This window comes from Peromyscus leucopus, chromosome 7, assembly GCF_004664715.2.
Source record: "Peromyscus leucopus breed LL Stock chromosome 7, UCI_PerLeu_2.1, whole genome shotgun sequence".
Lineage (NCBI taxonomy): Eukaryota > Metazoa > Chordata > Mammalia > Rodentia > Cricetidae > Peromyscus > Peromyscus leucopus.
Window position 1 is genome coordinate 173538 of NC_051069.1, and position 11463 is coordinate 185000.

General features: G+C 43.6%; 1 protein-coding gene and 1 pseudogene across 2 annotated transcripts in view; both read left to right on the forward strand.

The window, feature by feature from the left end:
• The first annotated feature begins 670 nt into the window (after positions 1–670).
• On the forward strand, positions 671–1914 carry LOC114691918 (annotated as a pseudogene).
• Positions 1915–9869: 7955 nt separating this feature from the next.
• The window catches only part of Tex9 (testis expressed 9), a 40677-nt gene continuing 39083 nt past the window's right edge, over positions 9870–11463 (forward strand). Inside the window, exon 1 of one of the 2 annotated variants that reach the window (XM_028865456.2) lies at positions 9870–11399. In XM_028865456.2, coding sequence (XP_028721289.1) covers positions 11373–11399 — 27 coding nt within the window. In that variant the 5' untranslated portion in view covers positions 9870–11372. The remainder of the gene's footprint in view (positions 11400–11463) is intronic. The other variant, XM_037207351.1, reaches the window with a different exon arrangement.

Genomic DNA, 11463 nt, shown 5'->3' on the forward strand with positions numbered 1-11463 from the left:
AGGTCTTTCGTAATTTTCATCTGAGTTTTTCATCAACCTAGTTAATCCCATCACCCCATTTGTTAGCTTATCTTGCCCCAAGTGTCAGGGGCAAGTGTTTGAGAGTAGCTTGGAAGGAACACCATGGTAACCTTTGGGTATGACCCAAATGCTCAGAGGAAATGTAAATTGGAATTTGAGCACTAGAAAATTCAAACCACGTGTTCTAGTCTGGTAAGGTGTAGCTTAAGAACTAGGAAAATGGATAGGGACTGAGAGGACGGCGCTATTGGTGAGATGCTAGCTTTCCAAGCAAGAGGACCTGAGTGTGATTCCCAGAATCCAAGTTTTGTTTTGTTTGTTTAAAAGCATGTCATCGTAGTCCCAGGACTACTGAGGCAGAGCCAGGAAGTCCCTGGGGCTCTCTGGTCAGCCAGTCTGCCCTAACTGATAAACTCTAGGCCAAGAGAGACCCTGTCTCAAAGAAGGTGGATTTTATTCCCAAGGATGGTACCTAAGATGTCCTCTGGCTGTCATACACATTTGCACATGAACACACATGAACAGACACATAGACACATATATATTGTATATGTACATGTATATATACATACATGTATATATACATACATATATATACATACATGTATATATACATGTATATATACATACATATATATACATACATGTATATATACATACACACACATATAAACTTTGGAGAAATGTATATTCCCACCTGGAAAGTATAAATGTAGACACCGAGAAGCTGAGATAGGCTGGGGAGGTGGCACAGGAGATAAAGTACTGGCCTTGCAAGTGTGAGGACCTAAGTTCAAATCCCCAGAACCCATGTGTAATAGTCAGAGCTCTCTAAGGAACAGAATGGATAGAATGAACATATATCTATATATTAAAAAGGGACTTACGAGTCAGACAGGCACGGAGGCTCTTCTTGAAGGATCGCCGCGATGGCCGCCCAGGCAGAGCCGCAGGTCCAGTTGAAGCTCGTCTTGGTGGGCGACAGTGGCACCGGAAGACAATGTTCACGTTCGAGAAGTGCCACTTAAAGGGCAAGTTCGAGAAGTCTGTAGCCACCCTGGGCGTGGAGGTGCACCTGCTCATCTTCCATACCAACAGAGGACCCATCAAGGTCAACGTGTGGGACACAGTTGGCCAGAAGTTCGGGAGCCTGCGCGATGGCTACTACATCCAAGACTGTGTGCCATTCTAATGCTTGATGGAGCATCAAGAGTCACCTACAAGAATGTATCTAACTGGCCTAGAGATCTGGCCCGTGTGTGTGAAAACATCCCCATTGTATTGTGTGGTAATGAAGTGGATATTAAGGATAGAAAAGTGAAGGCAAAATCTATTGTCTTTCACCGAAAGAAGAACCTTCAGTACTGATATTTTTGTCAAAAGTAACTATACTTTGAAAAGCCTCTCCTCTGGCTCACCAGAGAGCTCATGTGAGACCCTAATTTGGAGTTTGATGCCATGCCTGCTCTTGCCCCGCCTGAGGTGGTCACGGACCCAGCTTTGGCAGCACAGTATGAGCGTGATTAGAGGTTGCTCAAACGACTGCCCTCCCGGATGAGGAGGATGACCTGTGAGAATGTAATGCTGGAGCCCTGAGTCAGAAGTCTAGTTTTATAGGCCACTTGTCCTATGACGTCAGCGGCACAGCCTGTGAGCCACCTTATTTAGTTAAACAGATCGTGTACTTCATTGGGATGCTGAAGGAGATGAACGGGCTTCAGACTGAATGTGGCGGTTAAAACATACCTTCATTTTTTTTTTTTTGGACTTGCATATTCAGCTGTTTGGAACACAGTTGTTTCCTTTCTGAATTTCAAAAAATAAGAATTCTATAGCACATGACAATATTCAGTGGTGAAATCTTGTTTGTTACTGTCATTCCCGTTCTTTTTGTTTAGAATTAGAATAAAGTTGTATTTCAAATAATCTTTAAAAAAAAAAAAAAAGGGGAGCCGGGCGTGGTGGCGCACGCCTTTAATCCCAGCACTTGGGAGGCAGAGGCAGGCGGATCTTTGTGAGTTCGAGGCCAGCCTGGGCTACCAAGTGAGCTCCAGGAAAGGCGCAAAGCTACACAGAGAAACCCTGTCTCGAAAAAACCAAAAAAAAAAAAAAAAAAAAAGGGATTTACTAGAGTAGCTTACAGGCCACAGTTCAAGCAGTCCAACAACGACTGTCTCCTGATGGGAAAGAGTCCAGGAGACTGGATTTCTCATCAGTTCCATCTGGTGCTGGAGTCCCAGGGAGGTCCTAGGGCTGTGGTTCTCAACCTTCCTAATGCTGCACTCGACCCTTTACTACAGTTCATCATGTTGTGGTGACCCCCAACCAGAAAACTATTTGTTGCTACCCTGTAACTGTAATTTTGCTAATGTTATGAATTGTAGTGTAAATATCTGATATATAGGCCATCTGGTAGGGGACCCTTGTGGAAGGGGTCATGATCCACAGATTGAGAACCGTGGTCTGAGAGAGTTGGCAGTTTTCAGTCCTGTTTGGAGTCCTGAGGAAGCAGGGCTCACAATGGGGAAGGAATGGCTCAGGGTAGATAAAGTTGCCCAGGGAGAGTGACGGTAAACAGACAGGATGCCCAAGCTTCCTTCTTCCATGTCCTGTTAAGTGGGCTGTCACCAGAAGGTGTGATTTAGTATGTATCTTTGGACCTCAAATGATCCAGATTTAGGGTGGGTCTCCCACTTCAAATAATCCAACCAAGAAAAATCCCTCACAGATGTGGCAGCTTCTTGAGTTTTAGTTGATTCCAGATGGAGTCATGTTGACAACTAAGATTAGCCATCACTCTACATTAAGTAGATTTTGGTAGCCAAGTAACTCTGAACAGTTCACTACTTTGAAGGTTGGTTTCCTTATGTGTGAAATAGAAATATGTTTATTACTACCTTCTAGAGCTATGAGAGTATCATACAGAATCTATGAAAAAATTCTTAACTCAAATGAAGTGCTTAGTAAATGTAGCTATTCTAATAGCTTTCATAATTGGATTTGAAAATTTAACTCATTGAGTATCCTAAAGGGGCACTTCCCTGGTGTTCTATCTGCATGTGCTAAGCTACAGAAACGGCTCCATTTGGGGTGCCCCATCCTCCTGATGTCATGGATAACGTATTGAGTTCCAAGCTGCTTACTGGCATCCACTTTCCTTGGTCCTGCTCATTTAAAGGCACCTCTATGTGACATTCAGCTTTTCTCTTTCTGACCATCTTACCACTACGGTGTTTGTTTTTCTCCCTAAGTTGGAAGTGTTTTATCAGTTGAATCCAGACGTGTTCAAAGGTGAGATTAATTTTTCTGATCTAAGGGTGTTTTGTGTGCTTGGGGAGATAGTTAAGTTAATTGTCAACTTAACAGAATCTAGAATCACCAGGAAGATGGCCCTCTGGGCATGACACTGTGGGATTATCTTGATTACATTAATTGATGTTCCAAGACCCATCATGACTCTTGGCAGGACCATTCCCCCTGGGCTGTCTAAGAAGGAGAAAGCAGGCTGAGCACTAAGAGGCACTCATCACTCTGTTTCTTGACAGTTCATCCGTGTGACCAGCTGCCTCAAGCTCCTGCTTGCTTGACTTCCCCATGGTGATGGACTGTCCCTTGATATAGAAGCCAAAAGAAATGCTTTCTCCCTTGAGTTGCTTTTTTGGGAGTGAGGAGGGGGACTAAGTCACCTGGCTTTTCATGTGCCTTCTTATCCCTCTAGATTATCCCAGGCCATGTTTATGGGATTTCTGCCTCAGTCAATTGCTCAGAATTTGAGTTCCCTGTCGGGAACAATGAATCAAACGCATGTGGAAGAGGATGCTAACAGCCTGCTCTTGAGGGGTTGAATCCAGTGTTCCACAAACTCAAGCTTTTGTTAGGCTGCTGCTTCTGTAATCCCAAGTTGCTGGCCTTTCTAGATCTCCTATTTTTGTCTACCCAGGCTCACTGGCAGAAATTCAGTGCCAATCTGACTTGGTAAATTTGTCATATGAACTTTGGCTTGCTGCCCTGTAACACAATCTTATAATTGGGTCAGTCCCTCTTGCTGACCCACCTGGGACTCAGCTCCCTGTAGAGCTCAGGACAAAGCTCCTACAAGCCTCGGCTCCATAAGCAACCTCCTATTTAATGCCCTGAAGAACTTCTGCTCTGTGCTGCATTACATGTGTGCTTTTAAAATCTCCTAATCACCTGATTTTATGACAGACACTAATTTGTTACCGAGCTTCAGATTCCATTTTTGTTTTAGCGCCCAAGGAAAATTGCTCAAGTTGCTTTAATTAGTATCAATTTGGTTGTCAAATTTTCAAGATGAAGCTATTGTGTTTCAGCATTATTTAAGCTAGGGCATTAAAATTAGCTGGGGATTTTTTTTTCAAGAATCACTAATTATGACCCAATTTTAAATGTAACATTTACAAAGAATTATTAATAAGTCTATATCCTATCTCTTTGGGCTATAATATCTCATAGTTATATAAAAAGTTAATTGCTAGCCAAAATTTGTATCCCTATTCATTGTGTAAAATATGTCAACGCAATTGTCTGTATTAGAAGAGGCAGAATGTGAGTAATTGCAAAGTAATTTATATTTGTCTTTGGAGTGCATTTGCTCTTAAATTTGAATATGTCTGAGTCTGATGTCTAGGGAATTCATATCAAAATAATGAAGCTGTGTTATAAAGATCTCAAATCAGGAGATCCCCGCCCCCCCCTTTTTTTTTTTTTTTTTTGCTTTCCTGGGTTGAGAAAAAAAGCCTAAATTGTCTTCAGTAGATTTGTGTGTTGAACACAGATGTACAGAAGTTAAATTATTGGTCTGGGAGGAATTCAATAGCAGAGTAAAAAGCTGTTAAAGTAGGGAATTTTAGATCTTGATTGTATTATCTAGTAAAGGTAAAGAAAGAGAATAAAAAGAAGAAATGTAGGAAACAAAGAAATTATACCAGGAAAAAAATATTTAGAAAAGCATTGCAGAATTCTGTAGCAAGAACAGGGAGGTAGCTGGGCAATGGTGGCAAGTCTTTAATCCTAGCACTTGGGAGGCAGTGGGAGAGGGATCTCTGTGAGTTCAAGGCCAGCCTGGTCTACAGAGCGAGATCCAGGACAGCCAGAGCTGTTACACAGAGAAATCCTGTCTTGGAAAACAAAACAAAACAAAAACAAACAAACAAAAAACATAAACAGGGAAGCAAAACTGCCCAAGAATTAGGCAGGGTTGGAATATATCCACCAAGTTCTGTATGCTATAGGCCATAGAGACAGAAGTAAAGATGGAGGTGAAGAGGCAGTAATCAGCTGCTGAGGTAAAGACTAGTAGTTTTGAAAATTAGCTCATATCTTATGGAAGGGCATCTGTTGATGTAAATATCAAAATAAGGCCGGGTGCTGCCACCGCTGCCGCCGCCACCACCACCACCACCACCACCACTACCACCACCACCACCACCACCACCACACGCCTTTAATCCCAGCACTCGGGAGGCAGAGCCAGGCGGATCTCTGTGAGTTCGAGGCCAGTCTGGTCTACAGAGCAAGATCCAGGACAGGCACCAAAACTACACAGAAAAAACGCTGTCTCGAAAAACCATAAATAAATAAATAAATAAATAAATATCATGTTTTGGAGCTAGAGAGATGGTTCAGCAGTTAAGCGAACTAACTGCTCTTTCAAAAGACCTGGGTTTGATTCCCAGCATCCACATGGTGACCATAGTAACGAAAGATTTTTCTAACTGTAACATTCTATCCATCCAATTTGGTTTTCCATAAAACTTAAAAATGAAAGATATATTCATCAATGCCTTGTTTACTTTCTCTAACTAGAATGTACATACCCTGAGACTAGTTACTGTGCTATAGACCTTCACATTTAGAAAAAGATTTGGCACATATTAGTTCATCTTTGAATGAATAGAGTATATTAATGCAAATGTATGCATGTCTCTGGGTCTTTTTTGATGTCCTGAATGCCAAGCACATATTGTCTGATCCTCTCAGCCATTTTAAGGCTTCACCAACTTGCTTCCTTCATGTTGATTGTGTGAACTGTATGCAATAATTATGATTAATTGTGGTTTACTTTATTTGTATTGCATCTTTACAAAAAAATTATTTGATATGGCACCAAAATTATTACAGTAGCCGAGCCACTCTGCTTGGTTGCTTTCTTCTCCTCTTTCTCCTCCTTTCTTCCTTCTAGAAGCATTTCTGTTGAAAGTTTCATAGTGTGGGACTAGAAAGACAGCTCAGCAGATGACCAGCACCTGCTGCTCCTTCACAGCTCCCAGCCTGGTCCCAGCAGCCACATCAGGAAGCTCACATCCAACTATAACCCTAGCTCCAGGTGACCCAGCGCCCTCTTCTGGCTTCTGTAGGCACTGCTCATACACACATCTGGTGCACATACACACACGCAGGCAAAACATGCATATGCATAAAATAAAAAAACCACTTGAAATGTTTCTGTGAATAAGGAAGACACTCCCTAGAGAGAATCAGGTAGTTTTTCACATTGAGTTCATGAGGGTGTTCCCAAAGGCATCTGGCAAATAAGTCAGTACATGGAGGGTTAAAATCCACTCTGAGTTGGGGGTGACACTGTGGAGTAGTCTGGCAGCAGGGATGAAATGAAAAAAGAAAAATAAAGCAGGAGTTAGCTGGCCAGTGAGTGAGTGCAAGCTTGATTCCCTCTGAGTGAACCTGGACTTGGTTGCTGGCATCACTGGTGGATCAGCTTCATCACCTCTGAACATGAACTCACACCCGTGTCTCAGGAGTGTCTGGCTTCTCTAGCTCTCTGGCCTGTAGATGGCCACCATGGAACCATTCAGAGTCTGACGGAGTAATCCAATCTCATCTCTTTCTCCCTCTCCCTCTCCATCTCCCTTTCCCCACCCCCCATCTCTGTCTCCTTATCCACCCTTCCATTATATCCTTTTCTCTAGAGAGCCCTAGGGGCTGGGGAGATAGTTCAATTAAAGCACTTGCCAGAAACCTGAAGACCCAAGTTCAGATCCTCAGAACCCATATACATGCTGGGTGGGTGTGGTAGCCTATTTAATTGGGGTGCCTTGCTTACAGTTTCAGAGGTTCAGTCCATAACCATCATGACAGGGCCCATGGCACATGCAGGAAGACATGGTGCTGGAGTAGTACCTGAGAGTCCTATATCTTGGAGGTAACAGGAAGTCGACTGTCACACTGGGTGGTAGGTATCCTGAGCATAGGAAACCTCAGAGCCTCAGGAAGCAGAGACAGGATCCCCAGGGCAAGCTGACTAGCAAGATTAGCTGTATCAGCAAGCTCCAGGTTTGATTGGGAGTCCCTGCTTCAGTAAATAAGCTGAAAGAGGATGATTCCTGACAGTCTTGGGCCTCTACATACATGTGTACTCATATGCACAGACACCCACATGTGTGCCTGCACACATGGAAGTGTATAAAAACATACATACCACATATACATGCAAAAAGTTGGGGGAATTGGGGAAAATGGGGAAACAGAGAACCCTGATGTGATAGTTTGAATATAATTGGCCCCCATAATCTGATAGGGAGTGTCACTTTTAGGAGATGGCTTTGTTGGAGTGGGTATGATGTTGTTGGAGGAAATGTGTCACTGGGGGGGCAGGCTTTGAGGTTTCCCATGCTCAGGATTCCACCCAGTGTGACAGTAGACTTCCCATTGCCTGCAAGATGTAGGACTCTCAGCTACTACTTCAGCACCACATCTGCCTGCATGTTGCCATGCTCCCCATCATGATGACAATGTACTGAACCTCTGAAACTGTAAGTGAGCCACCCCCAATTAAATGTTTTTATTTTTATTTATTTATTTTTCTTTATAAGAGTTGTCAGGGCCAGGCCTGGGCGGTGGTGGCACATGCCTTTAATCCCAGTGCTCGGGAGGCAGAGTCAGGCAGATCTCTCTGAGTTCAAGGCCAGTCTGGTCTACAGAGTGAGATCTAGGACAAGAACCAAAACTACACAGAGAAACCCTCTCTAAAAAAAAACCAAATAACAACAACAGCAGCAGCAACAACAACAAAAGAATTGTCATGGTCACCTGGCTGTTTTAGTACATGCCTATAATCCCAGCTCTTGGGAGGCAGAGGCAGGTGGATCTCCATTAGTTTGAGGCCAGCCTGGTCTACAGAGTTCCAGGATAGCTACAGGGAGTACACAGAGAAACCTTGTCTTGAGAAACTTAAAAAAAAAAAAGATGTATATATGTATACATACTAAAGTATTTTTTTAAGGAGTTGTCATGGTCATGGTGTGTCTTCACAGAAGTAGAAATTCTAACTAAGACACCTGATTAACATACCTGGCTTGAAAATGGTTGGAAGGCCATGCATACAAGCAGTGGGACATCTGCCCTAGCTTTCTAAAAATCAACCATCTACCCAAAGAAAATTAGTGGGGATTAGGCATGTGGACTAAGGTGTCTCCAGAAGAAGAGAGAAGCATGGAGAGATCAACTCAAGGAAAGCCAATCAGCGAGAGCCACCATTAGAAACTAGAAGGAAGTAAAGAAGGTTCCTCCCCCATTACAGGCTTTGAAAGGAACATGGCCCTGCCGACACCAGGATTTTTCAATGTCTTACTCTTAGGACCATGAGACATTTGTGTTGTATTCAGCCACCAATTAGTAGTACTTGTTAAAGTAGCCCAGAACTTCTATTCTTTTGAAGTGTGTTTGGTGGCCCAGAATGTATCTATTTCAGTGAATCCCTATGGCTTTGTAAAGAGGGGTTATTCTGCTGATTTGGGATGGAGTTTTCAATAAATGTTGATTAGCTTAAGCTGTTGGCTAAGCTAGTGCCGATTAAGATACCCATGTCCTTCCTGGTGTTCTGCCATGTGACCTGTCAGTCACCGAAAGAGGCGTGTTGAAGTTGCCATCGGCAATACTGGGGTGACAGTTTCCGCTTGCAGTTTGCAATCATGTTAACTGTACCTGGACACTTCTGCGTTAGGCAAATGCAGGCTAAGGATTAATACATCTCCTTGAAGAATTGAGCTTTATCTAGGTAGATAGATGGTAGATAGACAGACAGACAGATAGTTTTATTTATTTATTTATTTTTTGAGACAAGGTTTCTCTGTGTAGCTTTGGAGCCTGGCCTGGAACTTTCTTTGTAGACCAGGCTGGCCTTGAACTCGCAGAGATCCTCCTGGCTCTGCCTCCCAAGTGCTGGGATCCAAGGCCTGCAGCACTATACCTGGCCACTATAATATACTTTAAAGTACTTTTGTAGTCTACAAAAATCCTTCAACCCCTCTGTCATCTGCCAGGTCTAGGCAACCATTAATCTACTTTCACTCTATGGATTTGGCTATTCTGGCCACTTTATAGTCATATTGTCATGTTGCGATGAAATCATATACTTGTGGTCTTTTGTAAATGGAATTACAAAATATGGTTGATTTTTTAATAGTTTCCTTTGCTTAGCTTAATGTTGTCAAGATTCCTCTATGTTGCAGCAGATATTAGACATTTTGTTCATGTTTGTTGACTAATAATATTCCATTATATAAATAGATGGTTTTAATTTATCTGTTCATCAGCTTATGATAATTTGGTTATTTTTCACTTTTTGGTTATCATGAATAAAGTTTTTATACACTTCTATATATAACTTTTGGGTAGTTATTATTATTATTTGTTATATACATATTATTTGTTATATACATATTGCATTAGTTACCTTTCTGTTGCTGTAAGAAAACACCATGACCAAAAACAACTTATGGAAGAGTTTATTTTGACTCCTGGGCCCAGAAAGAGAAGCTTTGCTGGCAGGGGGCGTGGCGGGGGCGTGGCAGGGGCGTGGCAAGAGGCAGCCAGAGCAGGAAGAACTGCAACCATGAAGTCTACACAAGGGACTTGAAGTGTGGTGAGGCTAGGAACTCTCAAAGCCTACCCCCAGTGACACACTTCCTCCAGGAAGGCCACACCTCGTGAAGGTTCCTAACATCCCCCCAAACAACTCCAACTAGGGACCAGGTATACAAATAGTGAGCCTATGGGGGAATGTGTGGCATTTCTCTTCCAAACCGCCACATCGAGGTGTGCATTGCTAGATTATGGGATAACTGTATAAAGGAATTACCAGACTGTTTGGGTTGCCCAGCTACTGCATGATCTTTACATCACCACCAACAGTATAAGGCTCAAATATCTCCACATACCCCCTCACTCGTCTCTGTCTCCTTTTCCATACAGTGGCCTTAGTGGGTATCAGGGGGTGTCTCATTTTGATTTTGGTTTCCATTTCCCCGAAGACCAACACTACTGAGCATCTTTTTATATATTTGAATATTAGTAAACACCTATAAAAGGCCCTTTGGTTTTTTCCTTTTTGTATTATAGTTCTTTACATGTTGTGGACACAGGTCTGTTTGGTGAAATTTCCAAATGTTCTACTGTGGTTTGGGTTTTTGTTTTATGGTATCTTGTTTTCATTTTTTCTTTTGTTGCTTATCCTTCTGGGGGCACAGCAAAAACTCCCTTCATTCAGTCTCTACAGTTCGCACACGTGGTGCTTACGGACAGTTTTTCATTTAGCTATGATCTTGAATTCCTTTTTGTATCTAGTGTGAAATACCGGCCGCAGTTACTCTCTGCGCGTGGACATGCTGTTGCTGCAGACATGCTGCAGAACACTCTCTTCTCCTTGAATGACCTTGGCATGCTCCGGCCAGGTGACTGTAAATGGGAAGGCTTATTTCTGGACCCTCGGCTTTATCCAGGAAACAGTCGGGATCGTTGACCTGTGTTGCAGGCAGGACTCTAAGCCTGAACCCCTGTACTTCTCAATTACTCGGTGACGTTGACGCTATTCTTAGTCTCGCCTTGCAGAGGAAGTAGCTAGCTGAGACCGCGGATGGTCTGTCTGGACGCAAACTCGCGCTGACACGGCCAGCCTGATGACACTGCCAGCCTGAGCTCTCAGTCGTAGCGCAAATAAATGTTAGCAACCGGAACTGTACTGAAAAATCCATTTAAACAAAAACTACCGTGCGTCAGATTGCTCTGTTGGGCTGGAGAAACACCTCCGATAGAGGCTTCTCCGTGCTTGCTGTCTCTGCGTGGTGGGGTCAGAAACCCTTTTCACCTCCGGGCTGAGGACTGGAGTTCCTGTCCTGAGTTAACTAACCTGAGTCAAAGCGCTAGTCTCGGTGGGTTCCCTGGGGGACTCGGAACTGCTGATCACAGCCCACACTGGGACTGCTCTAGGTGGAGACAGAAAGGAGCCTGCCTTCTGGCGGGAGGCTGCCCGAGACCTGAGAACTCTCGCGAGAAGACTTGTTGTTACCACGGCAACCGCATCGCGGTTTAGAAAGATGGCCGGGCGAAGTGTGGGAGTGCCGGTGAGTTCAGCCCCAGGCTCCTGACCGGTGGCTGGGCTGCGGGCGGGCAGGTGGGACGGAACCC